The 20592-nt window shown below is 33.6% G+C and overlaps 1 protein-coding gene across 1 annotated transcript; it reads right to left on the reverse strand.

Annotated features, from left to right (window-relative positions):
- Nucleotides 1-243: 243 nt before the first annotated feature.
- On the reverse strand, nucleotides 244-19764 carry LOC140449749 (uncharacterized). Its single transcript, XM_072543069.1, has 5 exons — nucleotides 19644-19764; nucleotides 13478-13932; nucleotides 9670-9867; nucleotides 8737-9153; nucleotides 244-2471 (listed from the first exon to the last, which is right to left on the reverse strand). The coding sequence occupies exons 1-5, from the start codon at nucleotides 19696-19698 to the stop codon at nucleotides 2247-2249; spliced, it is 1350 nt and encodes a 449-aa protein (XP_072399170.1). The 5' UTR covers nucleotides 19699-19764; the 3' UTR covers nucleotides 244-2246.
- Between the last annotated feature and the right edge of the window lie 828 nt (nucleotides 19765-20592).

Consider the following 20592-nt stretch of genomic DNA (forward strand, 5'->3'; position numbering starts at 1 on the left):
ATATCCGAAGCAAAAGCGACACTGGCACAGAGTACCAAAATAATGAGATGTAGTAATGAAAGTCGCAATGAAATATCCGTTTCTACATGTTGCAAGCAACATGACACAGGGTTCCAGAACTGCTCATCTGTTTCACTCATCACACCTAGCCACCTGTCTAAATTGGCGGAACATCAAAAGATGCCGTTTTTCCCACGGCCTTAATAATTTTTCCACACCACCATCGCAACCTCTGCTGTCACAAGCTATCACATTATACATCGCACGTCACGATCTGATCGATACGAATGGATATACACGATTCCATACACCAAAAAGAAGAAGAACGATCCTGTGGTGACAAGATCACAGCGTCTATGACGATATCAGTTTCGATCCTGACTAACTGGTTCTGAAACGTACGCGTCGGTCAGTAATGCAGATCCGATGCTTACCGAGATCAGTGCAATGGTTGCAGACATTTGTAGCAGAAATTTTGTATCCCAATAACATTGTAAGCATCTCATTCCAAATAAGCTTTGAATCTAAACACATTGCTAAATATTTAATTTTCTTTACATGTTCCAGTATTTAATTGAATAGTGTTAACTGTTGGCAGATCGAAAGTGATGACGTCATAGTCGTTGTGATAGACTGTGTCGCAGATAAACGTATTTATTATATTAGGAGGATATTACTACCATTCATTTCCAGAACTCGTTTAGTATACAATAATTGAACAAATTATATAGCAGACAAAGCTTAATATTTACGATTTTCTATTTTCAGCCTAAATAATTAACATATTTCCGAATAATACATAATTTGAGTAATAATATAGATAACATTTTTATAAATCAACACAAATAACATCTACTTTCAACAACCGTATGATTTAGTGAAATATCTACTAGTATTATCAAGGTGAGCCATAAGTAACAAGTACTACGTCCTCTGCTGCACACAGATCGCTTAATTTTATATTCTAATAATTTGTATTTTTTTATTGTACTTAATTTCCATATAAAATTGATATTCGTCAACAGCTTGATTAATTTTTTCTGTTGACTAGACGGAAGCGGCAATTTTAATTCCTCACACAAATGACTCACCCTATATATTAGAGTACTATAGTATAGGTAATATACCCTTACATATAACAATCTTTGAAATTTCGAAAATTTTCAATACTCTATTAGGAATCATTACAAATTATTCGTTTAGATTTTTTGCAACTATATTTTTCCATGACAGATAAACCAATAACAAATTCTTTATGTATGAATGTCTATTCTATGTCTATACTATTCTTAATAAATTTATTAATATTTTGTATTTTGAGAACATTTTGCGAAGTTGAATGTTTACGTCCCCTGCATAGCTTATTGAATTTTAGTATAGTCAAGATCATCCACACTGTTCGATAAAGCAGGTGTTCAAGATTACATAGCAACGGCGCTCTTACGTCACGACGTGGCCTAGAAACTTGTCAAACGAGTCGACGGTCCACAGAGACTTTCCAGAATAACGAGACAAACATATAGAAGAGAAATTAAATCGTAGAAAGTCAGTCTAATAAATATATTTGTAGCGTGAAATAAATAAAATGTTATAAATTGTGTTTTTAGTGTTTAAAGTCTGGCTCTATAATTCAAAGAAGCACAAAGCACAAGCTGCTGCAGTTCTGGGAAGGTCCGTACTTTATTAGGCTTATTAAATTCCACGACGCATCGCGTTACCTTTTCTATCTGGTAACAAAAGGCACTGTCCATGACCAATCTACCAAGAATATGAGGCTAAAGCCTCATCTCAAAGCTAGACTGCTGCCAATTGGATTGGAGGGTTGTCCGATATATGGTGGATGAAATTTTTAAAGACAGTTAAGTCCTAGTCTGTTACAATACGCATGTTTAGCGGTTACCTGTTAAAACTACCATTTTATTTCTCTTTAGGTAATATAGAGACTTGAGCACAATTGGAGAATGGACTACCTAAGTCTGACGTCAGAGCTTAGGTAGTCCATTGGGTGCTAGGTTTCATCTCGTTTATGAACAAGAAGCCGTTCTTTAATAAAGTTGTAAAACAATATAATTTTCATCTCATTGTACATAAAAAACTCTCCCTAAGTGATCCGTATATCTCTTAAATCCCTTTTTATCATTTTTGGTAGAAAATAAATATAGTTCTATACCTACATAATATATCTACATTTAAACTTTTATTATTGTAATAATTCCTAACCTTGAATATTTTTTTAGAATATCTGTTTACGTAGTTATTGTACTTATATGATCCAACCGCAGCTCCCTCATTTCGGTGCCGGTATCCGAATTCAGTAGGGGGATGCTGTCGGAAGATCCTCTTCTTGATACATTGGCTGAGGCAGTGACGATATGCGTTAGATCCTTTTGGACAATAACTTCTTCCATATCGTCGGGCAGATCGCTAAGAGTCGGCATTAAACTTTTTCTCTTGATGAAAATGTACCAATTCTGAAAGACAATAAAATTTCAAGGTTATGTATAGATTTTCTGCAGTTTCTAACCGCAAATTATTATATTTTTTTATGAATAATCGAGGATCAAATAATAATACATACAAAGGAGTGAAGATTTCATAGAAATTGAAAATTATAGAATGTAACAATAAAACACTGAAAACTTTGTTTTCAAAACTTCCACAAAATTTATTTTAAACTCTTATCACTACAGCTGTTTCGGCTGATTGCCTTTCTCAAGTAATGAAAGCATGATTGCCTTTTTCACTTGAGAAAGGCAATCAGCCGAAACAGCTGTAGTGATAAGAATTTAAAATAAATTTTGTGGAAGTTTTGAAAACAAAGTTTTCAGTGTTTTATTGTTACATAAAATGAATTTCCATCAAGTAACGGTCGAATCCATCAATTATAGAATGATTTCAGTAATGTTATTTTCAAACATTTTTAGACGGATTCTACAAACACAAAAGCATACATAAGTCTACCTGGATCAAACCAACGAGAGACACCAAGTCAATTATAGATTTTGTTATAAGAAAACAATAAACACACATACCAATAAAAGACGTAAGAGTCTTAAGAGGACCAAAGTCCAGTATCGATCGCAACCACTACACCCAAGTGACAACCAACCAGCATAATCAAAACCACGAGAAACAAATCTACCTAAATACAATATTGATGCAGTGCAAAACGATTTACCATCATTTTTATTTAAGTTAGGGCTTAGTTAAAAATTAACAAACCTGATCTACTCCTCAGTCCGGAACCAAGAGATAATAAATAAAATCAATGAAGCAACTTATGAAGCGCTTGACACGATCGAAAGGAACAAAAAGGATACTCCAATGTGGTGGACAAATGAAAAATATTTCCTGGAAAAGATGTAAATTTGAGCTGGAAGGTCAGATAATAGAACAAGTGATGGAGTTTAAATATCTAGGCATCACATTATCTAGTTACGGAAAGCTCGAAACAGAGGTGGAAGACAAGTGAATAGAGCAAACAGAGCCGCAAGTTGCCTAAATGAAACAATATCGAGAAATAAAAATATCGGGGAAGAAATGAAGGGCAAAAGTTACAAAACAATAATGACATACGCAGCAGAAACACGACCTGACAGAGAGGACAAAAGGATGTTAGAAACAGCAGAGATGAAAAATTGATAGTAAAACACTATGATGGGACAGAGCTAGAAGTACAGGTATACGACGTAGATGCAAGGTGAGGAACATCATGGACTGGGTAAGAAATAGAAGAGTAGAATGAAACGATCATATAAGCCGAATGGTAACAAATAGAGTAGCAAGACGGCAAGAGACGGTTCCCCAATAGCAAGACGATCAATAGGAAGACCACGTAAACGATAACTTACTAGAGGCACATTGAAAACAGACAGTCATATCTACATACAAAGAAGAAGAAGCATACATACTATAAAAGAAGAAAGCTGAATGTGGGATCTAGACATTAGAGTGGATAAAATCCACATGGAAAATAATTCCTGCAGCTGGCTATATACCACGTATAACAAAAAGAGGTTAATCTTAGCTGAGGTTAATCAGTTACCAGCTGAAGTCCGTTTGAAGAGGTTTACTCTCCGGACACTGGAACTCACTTAAGCATGGGTGTATGTTACCTGAAGTAAAATTTAATTAAAATATTAAACATCATATAATATTATCAACATCATGTACAATCTTTGGTAACACATTACATTTTAAAGGGTTTTTACCCAAATATTTTGGTGGCTCAGGCATGGTAACCTGTATTTTAACCTGATGATGGAACAGTTGTTCCGAAAACGTTCGTGCTTTTAATGTTGCCCTTTTAAGGGTTTTTATAAAATAAAATATACCCACATACAAAGATTAACCTCTTTTTATTAGAGTGGATGTTCCGTTGAACCTTTAGTTATCAATGTGACTAATAGTGATTGCAATAGTTCTTCATCACCCGACGAGTTTTCTTCAGACGATATTTAATATTTTGACTTTTTGTGGACGTCGAACTACTTTATCAATATTACCTCATATAATAGGTAAGGTAATTTTGATAACATATACATCAAATTAAAATACTTACGTCTTCTTTAACTCCTACATACGTGACTAATGTTTAAGAGCTAAATAAGCTTTACGTAATTTTGTTTCAAATACGTACAAAACATAAATTTGATAAAAATCCTTTTTTAAGTACATATACATTTTTAAAATTCACATAACAACATAAACGATACGCCACTGTGTGTCAGATTATCTACCAATCTTTTGTACTAGTTAGCGTTGTCATGTTTTATGAGATACTTTAACAAATCCGGTATTTTATGACTATTTGACTGTATGTGAATTATTAACATAGAAGTTAATACATTATCTATAATCACAATCTGGCAACAGTGTTGTCGTTGAACCTCAATTATCATTTCTCAGAAACTACTGTCCACATTTTTGATACTCAACTATAGTGAGTTAGGTCACTATTCCATCGGGCGTCTCCCTAAGGGACGGATAGGGCAATGATTTCCAGATGAAGACGACATATTATATCTTGTTTCGATTTCCACTTCGGAAATTATTCTCAAAATAAGTGGAAATCGAAATGTCAAATAAACGTATTTTAAACTAAAATTATGGTAAATTATCAATAAAAATACTAAATTATATTAAAATTACACAAGAAAATAGCTTCAGAACACCCCCAATATATAGTAAGAGCCAACATTATACAGGGTGTAACAAAAAGGTAGGTCATAAATTAAATCACGTATTCTAGGGCCAAAAATAGTGCGATTGAACCTTTAGTACAAATGTGTACATAAAAAAAGTTACAGCCTTTTGAGGTTACCAAATAAAAATCGATTTTTTCCAATATATCGAAAACTGTTAAAGATTTTATATTCAAAATGGACATGTGGCTTTCTTATGGCCGAAATATCTTAAAAAAAAAATAACAGAGAAATTTGTATATATATATAATTTAGCTCTCCAGGCCTAGAAGGCCCATGGCTTGGGAGAAGGCCCATGGCTTGGGGAGAAATTTGTATACCCCATGAAAATTTTATGGGGGTTTTGTTCCCTTAAACCCCCCAAATGTTTGTATACATTCCAATTAAATTGTTATTGTGGTACCATTAGTTAAACACAATGTTTCTAAAACTTTTTTGCCTCCTAGTACTTTTTCGATAAGCCAGTTTTTATCGTGTTGAAAGTTCTGAGTACCTAACAAAATGTAAAATATAAATAAATATTCATATTATTACCAGGTCTCTATAATCTTACTAAATCATTTACAAATATGTGGTGGATTTTACAAATGTTTAAAATAACCTTTATTTTCTTGAATACACATTTTACTTACGACACCGTTTTAAAAAGGAAAATCGAATATTTTGGAAAATCATGGGATTCTGACAAAATCTATTTGCAGCTTCCATGAATCTATTCCTTAGTTGTTGTTCGTTCATAATTGGTACGGAATATACGTACCCTTTCAAGAAACCCTAAAAGCAAAAGTCAATTGGGTTAAGATCTGCACCTCTGGGTGGCCAAGAAATAGGCGCATCAGGGTCCCCTCCAATCCAACGTCCAGGATACTGATCGAAAAGATATTCTCTTATTTCATCATGATAAAATGCTGGAGCGCCATCGTGTAAAAACCACATATTTTTCCTGACTCCGAGATTGACCTCGTCTAAGTACTCTGGTAACACGTTTTGTAGAAAGTGTAAATAATTTTTACCGTTTAAATTGTTTGTAAGAAATATTGGTCCTATTAGGTTATAATCTACAATTCCTGCCCAAACATTGACTTTAAAATTTCTTTGGTGATGGGAGACGTTTTTTGCGTGGGGGTTTTCTTAGGACCAGATGTGCGTGTCACACGAAAACGAACAAGTTTAACATGTTTTTTTAAAGAAATCTGCTATTTTTTTGCGTTTTCGTTTGACAACGATGTTTCTCTCTCCTTCCATCGTTAATTTGTAGAACGTCATGAGTTTGCCTCATTCGATTGTTCGACGAAACGTAAAGCAATCTGAAAAGGACAAAACTGTATGTAATGACAACAAAAATTAAGAATCTAGTCGTGTCCCTAACTAATTAGGCCTACTATATAAAATTCTTTCCTCTAAAGCATTAAAAATCTCGTCGACGGTCTTGTGCTGCGTGTTGCCTCTTGGGTCGTCATCTTCGTCATCTGATATGCTCAGGTTGTCTTGATAAAGAACTATATCAATGATGTCCTGGTCAATAAATTCGCGTTCTGAGTCATCAGCTGCTAACCAGTCACGTATCTCTTCTTAGTTAATTTCGTCATGTCCCGGCAAATTTTTAATGAAAGGTTTAATTTCTTCTGTCGTTTTCTTACCATTTTCTTCTTCGGGATCGTCAATCAAAATCTTATCAAAAAGTTTGTTCCAGCATTTTTCCAAAGTTGAAGATTTGATCTTGGCCCACGACTCAGCTCACCAATAAAAATGTTTTATTGGTCAAGATTTGAGAATTTCGGGAACTCTTTTGGATTCATTCGTCTCCTGTAATAACAGATGTCTTAAGAATGCTTCTCTATCATGTCTCTTGAATGTCTCTATGACTCCCTGGTCTAACGGCTGGATTAAGCTTGTGACATTCGGTGGCAAAAATCTGACAATTGTCACCATTTTGTAGATTTTGAGGGTGAGGGCGCATTGTCAACAAGCAACAATGCTTTGATGAGAAGGTTTTTTGATTTTAAAAAGGGTTTTACACTTGAGATGAATTCATTTTCAAACCATTCTAAAAATAAAGTGGTCGACATCCATGAACTTTTTTGGCTTTTATACCTTAAAATGCCTTTTCGGAAATATCTTTTAGAGCTCTTGGTTTTTGTGATTTCCCAACACACATAGACATCAATTGGTGAGTGAAATTAACGGAATTGTTTACGTTTTTCGACAAACATTAACTTTTTATTGATAAAATTATTAAAACTATCATCCGTTTCGGTTAAACGATGTTTCGGTTAAAAAGGTTTCGGTTGAGGTTTTACTGTAATTGGAATATTTATTACTAACAATATGTATTGTTGATGCTTCTATTTGGGGTGTACATATTTCACTGCTATTTTTTTAAGATAATCCTACCATAAGAAAGCCATATGTCCATTGTTAATATAAAATCTTTAACAGTTTTCGACATATTGGAAAAAATCGATTTTCATTTTGTAACTTCAAAGGGCTATAACTTTTTTTTATGTACACATTTGTAGGAATAATTCTTAGTATAAGTATTTAGCATAGTTTTATTCATTAGTTACGCCACTGCAAGATACCACTTAAACAATATGCTTAAGTCGCTATAAAAAAGACGGGATTCAGGGGCGAAGGGGACAGGAGATAGACGAGATCACACATTCCTTAGGAAAACGGGATTCGATATTTGTTTGGCCACAAACTGCACTGTCTTTTATAATCTTGCTTCCATAATTAGCGGCACAAATAAACGTTACTGTCTCTTTCGAAATAATCCCGGTTGAGCCCCCAAAATGTAGGTCTTATTAGGTTCTTTTATTATTTGAAGACGAACTAACGTTAGAATAAAAGTCCGCGATCTATGCGAGAAGTCTTTATTACATAAAATAAACTGTAATAATGTTATTTACATGTACACAAAATTACGAATAATTGTCTGCGAATTAAAATATCGAACACACCCGTCGTTAATTGTTTTCGTCTTTCGTCTTTTTCGGCGTGCACGATAATTTACGGGGCGAAGGGGACAGGAGATATGTAGACGAGATCACACATTTCTTAGGAAAACGGCATTCGATATTTGTCGCTCCAACTGAATAGACGTAAATTATCGTGCACGCCGAAAAAGACGAAAGACGAAAACAATTAACGACGGGTGTGTTCGATATTTTAATTCGCAGACAATTATCCGTAATTTTGTGTACATGTAAATAACATCATTACAGTTTATTTTATGTAATAAAGACTTCTCGCATAGATCACGGACTTTTATTCTAACGTTAACTCCTCTTCAAATAATAAAAGAACCTAATAAGACCTACACATTTGTACTAAGGTAAGTTAGGTTTAATCGAACTATTTTTGGTCACAGAATACGTGATTTAATTTATGACCTACCTTTTTGTTACACTCTGTATATTTAGATCTTTTTGAATAATATTTTTATTTATGCGGTTTCTGCAAGTTCTACCTGGACTATCTGTTCTTCGTATTTCTTTAGTTTAAATCATTATTTTAAACGACTACTTACCAGTAAACAAGACGTAATGGCATAAATAATCGCCATTCCGCTACTTTCGTTGACATTTTCCAAAGCCAAAACCACCACAAACCATACAATATCATATCCGGTTTGTATAATACACAACAATTTCAAGCAAGACTTCGATTCCCTCAAGCTCATTATTTCTTCATCCATACATTCATCTTTTCTATCCTTTAACATCTCCAGTTCATTCTTCAGTGCGTTGAGAGATTCGGCAGAGCTATTCAATTCCAGTTTACACAATTCCATATTGATTTTTCTAATACCGCTCAAAGAGTGGATTGTTGTTAGGAATATGAGTAGAGATATTGGGAACATATAGTTGAGAATCATTCCTTTTTGCACTGAGATGAAGCAAAATCTCCTGGATTCGTAGCTGTGGGGAGCGATGAAATATGTCGCCTAAAACAAAGATATTTATTAATAATACCGAATGTATAGAAGACGATAAAATTATATTTCCATAAATGCCTACATTTTCTATTTGAGTATAGTATCTAATGAAGAAATTATTTTAAAGACGGCAGTGGCGGATTTAGACATTTGCCGTGTAAATTATCTTTTGTAAATACTATTTATTTAATTTAAATCATTTTTTCCTACTTTTCATCTCTTGTTTCGAATGGACACTTTTGGTCAATTACGTTAAAAAACATTAATTTTAATTCATGTCTATGGAAACGAAAATATAAATAATACAGCCCTGAATCGTGCTTGTGTTCGTCGTGACATCGCCGCGCTTCTATCGTCCATAAGAAATACATGGCCCTACCTCCTCAATGTTATTTTCTTAACGTGGAACTCTCTATAGTTGCTATTCAGTGTATATTGTCTAGGGCCTTATACCTTTCCGTAGGCATCAATAAAATCATACTACTCGCTTATATCTAATTATAATCCAGTTGCTGAAAAACTTACCAAAGTTAAGAAGGTTGGGATATCGTAGGCAGCCATGTTGAAGTATTTTACCTTTAAATGTCGTTCTTTTATTAGACCTCCTGTTGAAAATCTTTTGTAGATATAGAAGCAGTAGAGACACAGCCAGACTGATACCATGAGGTGCAGAAAATATAATATGAGGGAGATAATAAGACATTTTGTTGCACTTTTAGTCGCCTGAAACAGAAAAATACTTATTTATTTTTCGCTTATGGAACTATTCAATACTATTTTAGTCTGAATCTGCACAAAAATAGCTTAAATTGGTTGTAGTTACTCACATTTTGAAAGCTGAAAAAGTTGTGATCTTTTTCTTGAGAAAATAAGTAATACATACATAAGTATGATAAGATATTCAGAACAAGAGATGGAAAAATGAAGGTCTGTAACCTCAATTTTTATTCTGAATTGTTTGCTGAATCTTTCACAACTTTTCTTCAGCTGAAAGGCTGAAGAAATTCATTATATTCTTTTTATTTTCTTCTTCTACACCGAACTTTTTACAGAGGCAGTCGAAAGCTCAGTGTACTAAAATTTGAGGAGGTCCAACACAGAAACCAGTTGAGTTTGATACAGTAGTTGCCAAATATGAAGAAAGTAATAATCATCTTTAAGTATATAACAACCTAAATTATTTACAAGTATTAACATAATACTTCTTCTTTAAGTGCCGTCTCCCGATCGGAGGTTGGATATCATCATCACTACCTTTACTCTATCTACTGCTGCTCTGAAGAGTTCTATAGAACTGCATTTAAACCAGTCCCTTAAATTCTTCAACCATGACACTCTCCTTCTTCCTATACTCCTTCCTTCTCTTATCTTTCCCTGTATTATCAGCCTTAGCAGTTCATATCGCTGTCCCCTCATTACTTGTCCCAGATATTGTAACTTTCTTATTTTTATTGTGTTTATTATTTCGCAATACTTCCTTGTTAGTTTTCTTCTGTGTCCATGCTATTCTAAGCATCCTCCTGTAACACCACATTTCAAAGGACTGTAACTTATTTATGTGTTTTTGCTTTAATGTCCAGCTTTCAAGTCCATATTGCAGTATCAAAAACACGTAGCACCTCAGTGCTGTTACTCTCAGTTCTAATCTAAGGCCTTTGTTGCAGAAAATTGTTTTCATTTTTACAAACGCGTTTCTTGCTATTTCTATCCTTGCTCTTATTTCGGTTGTTTGATCATTATTGTCTGAAATCCAGGTTCCTAGGTATTTGTATTTATCAACCCTTTCTATCGGTATATTTCCCAAATGTATATTTGTTGGTATATTTGTTTTCTTTGTTATTATCATGTATTTGGTCTTTTTTATATCCATTTTTAGTCCATATTTTTCACAGAAATTGTTTGTTTTCTTTAGCAGTAATTGGAGTTGTTCAGCAGAGCTTGCCATAATCATCTGTATATCTTATGTTGTTAATAGATCTTCCGTTAATTGTTATTTCTTTACTTTGAGATAGTAATGCTTCTTCAAAAATGGCTTCACTATATACATTAAATAGTAATGGGGACATAATACATCCCTGCCTAAGTCCTCTCCTGATTTCAATTTCTGGACTGGGTTCGTTATCTATTACGATTTGTGCTCTTTGATTCCAATAGAGGTTTGTTATTATTCGTAAGTCCCTATGGTCTATGTTTTTTGTCTTTAGAATTTGTTAATGTGCACAAACATGCACATTAACATTCATATCCATGCATCTTTGAGCTAACACATTAAATGCAAATAACGCTTCTCTGGTTCCTAGTCCGTTTCTGAACCCAAACTGACTATCATCTATTCCTTCTTCCAGTTTTTTATTTATACGATCATGTATTATTTTCAGGAATAATTTGAGAATGTGACTTATTAGTGATATTGTTCTGTATGCACTGCAATATTTAGCGTTTGTATTTTTAGGGATAGCACAAAAGGTGGAGAGTAACCATTGTTTCGGTATGTGTCTTGTTTTATATACTGAGTTAAATAAGTCTACTATAATGTCTAAGGTTTCATCATTTATGCATTTTAAGGTTTCTGTAGGAATTTGGTCTGGACCTACTTGAGCCGAGAATACGGCCACACCGCTTTACGGTTACCCCCGTATCATCCAGACTTGAACCCAATCGAATTAATTTATGGCAACGGTTAAGAATAATGTCAGTCAAAGGAATGTCACGTTTTAACTCAAGGACTTAAGAAAATTAGCAGAAGAAGAATTTAATGAAATCGGTATTGAAGAATGGAAAAAACAATGCAATCATGTTATAAAGATAGAAGATGAATATTTTGAAAGAGAAATACAACTGATCTATATTCGGAAATTAATCCTATCGTCATTAATCTTGGGGACTATTCGAGAGACAGTGACAGTGAGTCTTCTTCTGACCAAAACATAAGAATATTATTAGTGTAGTATACTGCTAATACTTGTAAATAATTTAGGTTGTTATACTTTTAAAGGTGATTATTGGTTTTTAAATTTTGTTGTAATATATTTAACTAATATATATATATATATATATATATATATATATATATATATATATATATATATATATTTATTATATATATATATATATATATATATATATATATATATATATATATATATATATATATATATATATAGCTCTGTAGTTTATCTAAATAGTCGTTGAAAATATAATTTCGGTATTTTTTATACAAATATCACACAACAGCCGGGTCACTTTTCTGTTAAGTTACAATACAAATATTCTTTTTTCCCAAATGAATGATTAAGATAAATAGTGTTTAAGACGAATTACAACAGGTAATGGAAAGAGTTTATTCAGTTAGTGAGGAATACGGCCTGAGCCTCAACTTCAAGAAGACAAAGTGGATGCTGATAAAAAAAAAGCAACAACCTGCTCGACAACTACGGATAAGTAACATACTAATTGACCATGTAGAATCTTATGTGTACCTTGGCACCAACGTAAATACAAAATGGGAACAGGCCACAGAAATTAAGGCGAGAATAGAACGAGCTAGAGCAGCATTTAACAATATGAAAAAGCTCCTCATAAGCAAGGATTTGTCTCTTCCCCTAAAATTACGTCTAGTTATATGCTACATGTTTCCGATCTTACTATATGGTATGGAGGCCTGGACGCTGACAAAGACGCTCACGAGAAAACTAGAAGCATTCGAAATGTGGGTGTACCGACGCATTCTTCGTATATCCTGGACCGAACATGTCATCAACATAGAGGTTCTCCAAAGAATTGGAAAGGAGAAAGAAATCGTGAGCGCAATCAAACAAAGAAAGCTTGAATATCTAGGCCACATATTAAGACACGATAAATACCGTCTACTGCAATTGATTGTCCAGAGGAAAGTAGACAGTAAGCGAGGGCCAGGCAGGAGAAGACACTCGTGGCTCCAAAATCTGCGGAAGTGGTTCGGGCTCACATCGGTCGAACTATTCAGAAGCGCCGCAAACAAGATCAGAATTGCCATGTTGATAGCCAACATTCACAACGGACAGGGCACTTGAAGAAGAAGAAGTGTTTAAGTTAAGATAAAAAATAAAATTATTATAGTAATTTTGGTTGAAAATATATTACTTGAAAATAATGTTTTTTTGTTTTATTCTATAGCATTACCTATTTATTTCATGTCTCAAAATATGCACGCCACTGTTTCACAATGTTCTAAGTAACCTATATACCAATTGTATTTACCGATGGACGTGCTAGAAGTATCATAAAGGCGCACCCTTGGTTCTTTATATTTGGCGACTATTGTAAAGACATTAAAATCAATAAAAATACTTACATAGACTCCCAACATAAATATCAAATTTGATATGCAGAAAGTTCCCAAAATTTGGAAAAAAATGTAAGTCATCATTCTCTCCCCTCGCTGATTTTTTTTGAGCAAGACGCAGAAGATTGTCAGCAGCTGAGCAGCGCAGCTCAACACTGATCCGATTATGATAATTTCTGGTCCATAGGTTCCAGTGTTTCTGGTGTGGGAGCCGTAATAGACGTACATAATGTTATCAATAAAATCATGGTCTCTCAGATCGGGATCTGCCAGGGAGTCGTCTGGAAGTTCTACGTTAGGTAGCACATCCACAGTGTATTTGGATTGTAGATTCTGGGGATAGGGAAGCACCAGGGATTTAGAGTTAACTTCTAGATTCATTGAATTGTTATCGATTTCGTAGTCGTAGTTTAGGTAATAATCATCTTCGTTTTGTTTGCGATAATCCGTCTCATTTTTTATATCTAAAACAGAAACTAGTTTATATATATATATATATATATATATATATATATATATATATATATATATATATATATATATATATATATATATATATATATATATATATATATATAATATTAATAATGTTTATTTACTTTCCATTATACAACATAAAACAATGTTACAATATAATAGAATAACAAATTAATTCTAAGTAAAATATTTTGTACAAACAAATAGTTGTTTAGCAAATAAACAAAGAAGAAATTCCCTGATTGACCAGAGGGTGTGATCCCCCTCCAGGGATCACACTCCTTTACACTATTCAAATATTTGTTCTACAGTTCCATCAGGTTTATAATAAAAACTTATATTACAACTTTGACCGATTGTGTCTTAGGAACCACTACTCGTAATTCAATTTTTTTCTTTCATAAAAAATGTCTTGCTAAGTCTTTTCTAATGCCGTTTCCTGAATTTAAGGTAATAGTTACCGAGATATTTTATTTGTTTATAAGCCAAAAAATTGTTTATAATTTTAAAAATTTCTGAGGCCGTCCTTATAATTCGATTTCAATTCCTAAAAGTACGTTAGATAGGTTAACCCCCAACTGGCGTTGTGGGGTCAGGTGGACCCCAGTACTTTTTAAATCCACTTAAAACTTGCAAATTTGGCATTTATAGCAGGCCGCGCCACCTACCTTTAAGTTGGTGCACTCGTCAACACGTCAACTGTGATTCAGTATTGCTCTGAATGGACAGCTGTAAAGTTCATTCGGGGTCTGTGTGGTACTACGAAGCTAATATAGTTTTGTTTTATTTCTAAAACTGGCAGGATCTTTCAAAAGAGTGTATTTCGGAGAGCCTCCTCCTCCTCTATCCATTATCCTTCGTAAGGATATGGTGACGTTATGATATTTGACGAATGGTTGCTATCCATTCTTCTCTCTCCTGAGTGCCGTGTGCTGCCTCAGACAGAGAGTAACCGGTAGCGCACTTAATTTGGTCTGACCATCGGAGTGGCGATCTTTCTCGAGTTCTTTTACCATCTACCTTGCCTTCAACCACCAACCTCTCCATGCCTTCCATTCGTCTGGTAATGTGTCCAAAGTACCTCAATATATTTTGATTGATGATTGTGGTAAGCCTAATTTTGATGAATGTCTAAGGCGGTGGTATGATGAATTAGACATCGAGTTTAGTGATTATGAGGACTACAACGACAAAGATTTTTCTCCAGAGAGTGACCATATCTCTGATACTGAGATGGAAGATTAGGAACATTAGAACACAAGAAAGTCAGGCTCTAGGTGAAGAAGTAGAGGGACCAGAAACAACAAATGAAAAGTTTTATTTTGGTAATAACCGATACAAGTGGTCTGCTGTTCCGGTCAATCTAGATTTGAATATTAGAAAAAAAACACAATCTGGTAAAAGTTATACGGGGTTGAAAGGACCTGCAAAATGTGGTGATGTCTCTGATCTCTTAAAAATATGGAGCCTTCTTTTCACAGAGGATATGGAAAACGAAATAATTCTAAGGACAATTAAAGATATCGTTATTTCAAGATAAATTTAGAAATTCTGATAGAACAGAACTGAGAGAACTAACAAAGGAAGAATTTAGATTCTAGAATTTAGAGCGTTTTTTTAGCTTTTGTTTTAGGTTTCATAATGCAAATGATCGAGAAGAACGTAAAACTAATGATCGAACTGCAGCAGTGTCTTGGTTATTTGAGCGTTTAGTAAAAAATTGCCAAGACTGTTATTGTATGGGAGAATTGTGTTGTATCGACAAAATGCTGATAGGATTTCGCGGTCGATGTAGGTTCCGCATATACACATCTAATAAATCTCGGAAATATGGACTGAAAATTATGGCCCTAACAGACGCAACTACCCACTATTTCTGGCTGTTAATGGCTATATTTACTGTGGTAAGGATAGTGATGGTTTTTCTCTAACAAATGAGGAACGACGTTTCATGAAACCAACAAAAACTAACAAGCAGTGTTGAGACTGTGTCATCTAATTGCTAATCACAGCAATCTGCTGTGAAATTTTACACCGAAATATCACAGCAGACAATTGGTTTTCGTTCATAGAAGTCATGAATGCATTAGAAAAACGAGGACTGACCTATGTTGGTACGCTCAAGCGAAACAAAAAGGAAATACCTATACAGTTTCTTCCAAGTCGGAGCAGAGTTGAAGGATCTTGGGTATGTGTGGAGAGAGAGATGGCATTAGACAAAGAATCTTTTTGCCACAGAAAACTGAGGGATCTTCCATTTATGGTTTTACAAATGGCTACACTATAATAATATAAACCCGTAAAATAGTTTCGAAACACAATTCAGATTTCTTCTTTAATCCGAGCCTCAATATAATAATATAATTTAAACCCGAAATCATTTGCTTCTATAATCAAAAAAAGGCGGTGTGGATGCACTAGATCAAAAATGTACCACATATTTTACTAACCGGCGAACTAGGCAATGGTCAATGGCTATTTTTTACAATATTAAATATTGCAAGGGTCAATGCACACATTTTACATGGATGTTATAAAAACAATCAAGCCATAGAGCAAAGCCTTTTACAAAATTCTTGCAATACCCTATCTCACTTCTATCTACTTGCAGAACCCTATCTCAATATAAGACTTTATAATTTTCGATTACCTAGGGACATTCGCATGGATTTAGTAGAATACTAAAAAAAGCTTTACCTGAAGCAGAGAGGGGAGAATAATCAAAATAATCAGAACCACAAACGAAAGAGATGTGGTATTTGTGATCGAAAGAATGACAAAAAATCAAAAATGTCGTGCAACAAATGTTCCCGACCCATGTGCGGCGACTGCAGGGCATATGTTTGCAAGAAATGCATTTAGAAAAATGTTACTTGTAAATAATTCGCAGTTTTGTTTATAATAATATATTTTAATTAGAGTTTGTATATTTTAGTTCCTTGTTCTTTATATGAAACGAAAAAATCAAGAAATAGTTATTTTATTTTTTATATTTCTTTTGTAAGAAATTATGTTCTACTGTTAGAAGACCTTGAAAAAATAAGTTATGTTACATTTTTCTAGCATTTGTCATTATTCATGCAAAATAAATAAAAAATGATTTTATTCCAGCTTAAATGATCACAAATTATAACGAAAGAATAATGTTTTTATTCATGTCACAAAAAACTAAAAAAAAAAATGGGAGCCGGTAGACCCCAGAACGCACTTAACGGCAGAATAAACCACGACGCCCGTTGAAGATTAAATGTGTTTTTATAAGTAAACAAATTGGCAAAGTTCTATATGGTCTAGTTTTTGTTGTGCAAAATTTTTAAAAATTCAAAATCTATTAAATTTATTTTAATGAAATTTAGTGTGCTGCTTTACTATATTATGAAGATTTTACAGACGAATTATGAATTCTTGGAGATCTTTCGATCTGTTTACTTCTGAAGCTGCCTCTGGTTAATTTCCTGGAAGGTAGATTGCCAACTATTCCTCCATTTTTTAGGTGGTCTTCCGGGAGGTCTTGAACCGGGCGGGTTGTTTTCTAGGGCAATTTTTGGGAGTCTATTCTCATCCATTCGTCTTACATGATTGTACCACATCCTCTTACGCTGCCTTCCCCATCTTACAATATCTTGAATTTTGCACTGCTCTCTGACGTTTGTATTTCTCACCCTGTCTCTTCTTGTTTTGCCCACTATTGTTCTTAGGGTTCTCATTTTGGCATCCCTGAGCATCTGTTTCGTTTTGTTGATATCTTCACGCACTTCTAGGCCATATGTCATTATAGGTCGTATGCAAGTCTTGTAGATTCTAATTTTACTATCTGTGTGCATATACGGATTTGACCAGACTATCTCTCGCAGACATCCCGACAATGCGGATGCTTTGTTGATCTGACTCCTTAGGTCCTTTACTGGGTCGTGTGTGCTTGATATATCTATGCCCAGATATCTAAATTGCATCACCTGTTCTATGGGGTTGTTCTCAACCACTAACTTACATCTGAGCGGATCTTTTGCTATTGTCATACATTTATTTTTGTTGGTAGAAATGCTGATATTTAGTTGGCGGCTTATTTGAAAGAACTGAAAGAGAAGATCATCTTCTGATTCGGCAATAATTGCTGCATCATCTGCGTAACACACCATACCAATTTTTTGTTGCCCATTCTGTATCCGAGATTGAGAGATGTTACTTTGTTTATGAATTTGCCCACGAGCAGATTAAACAAGAAGGGGCTTAAACTGTCGCCTTGTCTAATTCCTCCCGGTGTTAGAATATTTTCAGTGAATTGGTCTCCTGCTCTAACTTTGGTTACATTGTTGTTATTTAGGTTATGGACTATCTTTGTTATGTTGGTCGGTGTTTTATTTTCTATTAAAATATTTAGAATGTCTCCCAGGCGAACCCTGTCAAACGCATTCGTCAGATCAATGAAGCAAATATATTCGGCTGGCATGTCGAACTCTATATCTTTTTTTTATTTGTTTTATTATGAATACTGCATCTGTTATAGACCGCCCTCTTGTAAAACCTTGTTGTTCTTCAGCATTAGTGATTTGCCTTTCCAATTTGTCCTTAAGATTACTCGTGAAAAGTTTCATCGTTGTATTTAAGAGGGTTATTCCTCTGTAGTTTTGTGGGCAAGTTTTTAGTCCTTTTATTATGAAGGTACTGAGTGCATTCTAAGTTGTTGAAAAATATTGAATTAGAAAAGGCTTGTTTCCCTCTCTTTTTTGTAGTTATTGCTATTTTGCAGCAAAATATATTATTATATAAATATAATATAATATAAATAAGTTATAAGCAAGGAAATTAGTCAAAATCGATGTTTTTTATACGAAAAATCCGTATTCCACCTATACTATCCAAATTTAGTTGTTTTTTCACAGATCCGCCCTGGTGTATTTATGTATTTTAATTTAGAAACTCGTAAACTAAAGAACTTTTTAAGATCTACAACTTTTATTTGAACCATTTTTCCGTAAAATGTATAAGAATAGTTTTATAGAAAAAAAAATGTTTTTTTTTCACTTTTTATTAGTTTAAAATAAACAAAGCAAAATCAGCTGTACGTGTTCAACGATTTGTAATCAACTATTCCTCATATATCTTTTAGAAAATTCAAGAACCTGTATAAGATTTTTACGTGAAATCGATTATTTTTCATAGATACACTTGGGAAAATAGTGATGATAAGTTGTTATATTCTGACATAATTTTGTTTTTTCTTGTATATTATAATTAAATGCAGTGTTATTCGAAAATCTCATTAATGTGAACTAATCTGAGATGATTCTCCATTTACTTGTACAAAATATTATCAAAATTGGTCCATAAATAAAAAAGTTATTAAAGATAAAAGTTTTTTGACCACCTAGTATATAAATATGCTGAAAGTATCCTAGACTAACTTTTTTAGAGTCCAAAAAAATAATTGCATGAAAAACAAACTACAGTCCGCAAAAAAGAAATGTTAATTATTTGAAACATGCAAATCACTCGAAAAAAGCTAGTTGTCATCGAAATTACACCTTGATTAATTAATGTGCAAAAATAGATAGATTTCATGTTTTTTTGTTTTGTCAAGATTTTTGTTTTTAAAAAATATTGTTCTCATGAATATCAATGCCCCAGATCGCACTATCAAGCATCTTACAAACATCCGCTAAATTCTTCTAAAACAATATTGTAACATTTTACTCACCTAGTACGTTACCACTAGCACTCAAAACACAAAAAACTAACAATGAAAATATCATTTTTAATTAACTACAGCAAAAAATCTGCGTCCTTCTAAGTGGCTCCATTGAGAAGCTGCGAAATAGACCACTCCGAACAATAGACATCTGTAGCGGGCGATTTTTTATGACCATTTGTTTGGTCGGCGGCATTAAGGATAATACGTTTGATCTCGTCAATTGTGGTCGGGAAAGCTAAAGAAAAGTGCACGGAGAACTGTGCTGGCCAACTGTAGCGCGTATGCGCCCTTCTCGAATCAATAAAGCTAAAAAGTGGATGACTTTTAGCATTATTGGAATAATAATAGAAAATTGTGACTTTAGGTATCAATCGAATATTGTTTATGCTCTGAGAAAACTAAAATATAGGAAGCTTAATATTTTTTGGAATCTTTGGTTTATCTTTTCATCAATTCTCCTCTAATAAATGGCGAAATTGTTTTGAAAGTTTGTTCATCTTTCTAAAAGTCTAGAAACTTTACTCACATTGAAGTTTGCCAACCAGGGTGATTTTCAGCTATAATTTTTCTATATTCTATTTTATTTTTCCCCTCAGCTTACAAATGCTGTTTTGTTTATTTAAACTGTTCGTAAGTTAGTTTACTCAATACTTTATTTTATATTTACAGAGTGATACATTTCAGTTATGTATGCAAAATCCTTGCAAATTGGTCAAATTATTATAATAAGTTTCTATAACATTTTCATTTCAACTCGACCCGATTCATTAATTGTGATTATAATATTATAACATCGACGAAGTGATAGGGTTAGTCTAAGTCAGTAATTCCCAACATTTTTGTGTCATGCGCCCTCTTAGCCTTTCTACAATTTTTATGCCCCCTATGCAACATACATAATTTTTAATATTAAAAAATTGAATCATTCACTTAAGAGACTTAATTGATAGGTTTT

Source organism: Diabrotica undecimpunctata, chromosome 9 (assembly GCF_040954645.1).
Source record: "Diabrotica undecimpunctata isolate CICGRU chromosome 9, icDiaUnde3, whole genome shotgun sequence".
NCBI lineage: Eukaryota > Metazoa > Arthropoda > Insecta > Coleoptera > Chrysomelidae > Diabrotica > Diabrotica undecimpunctata.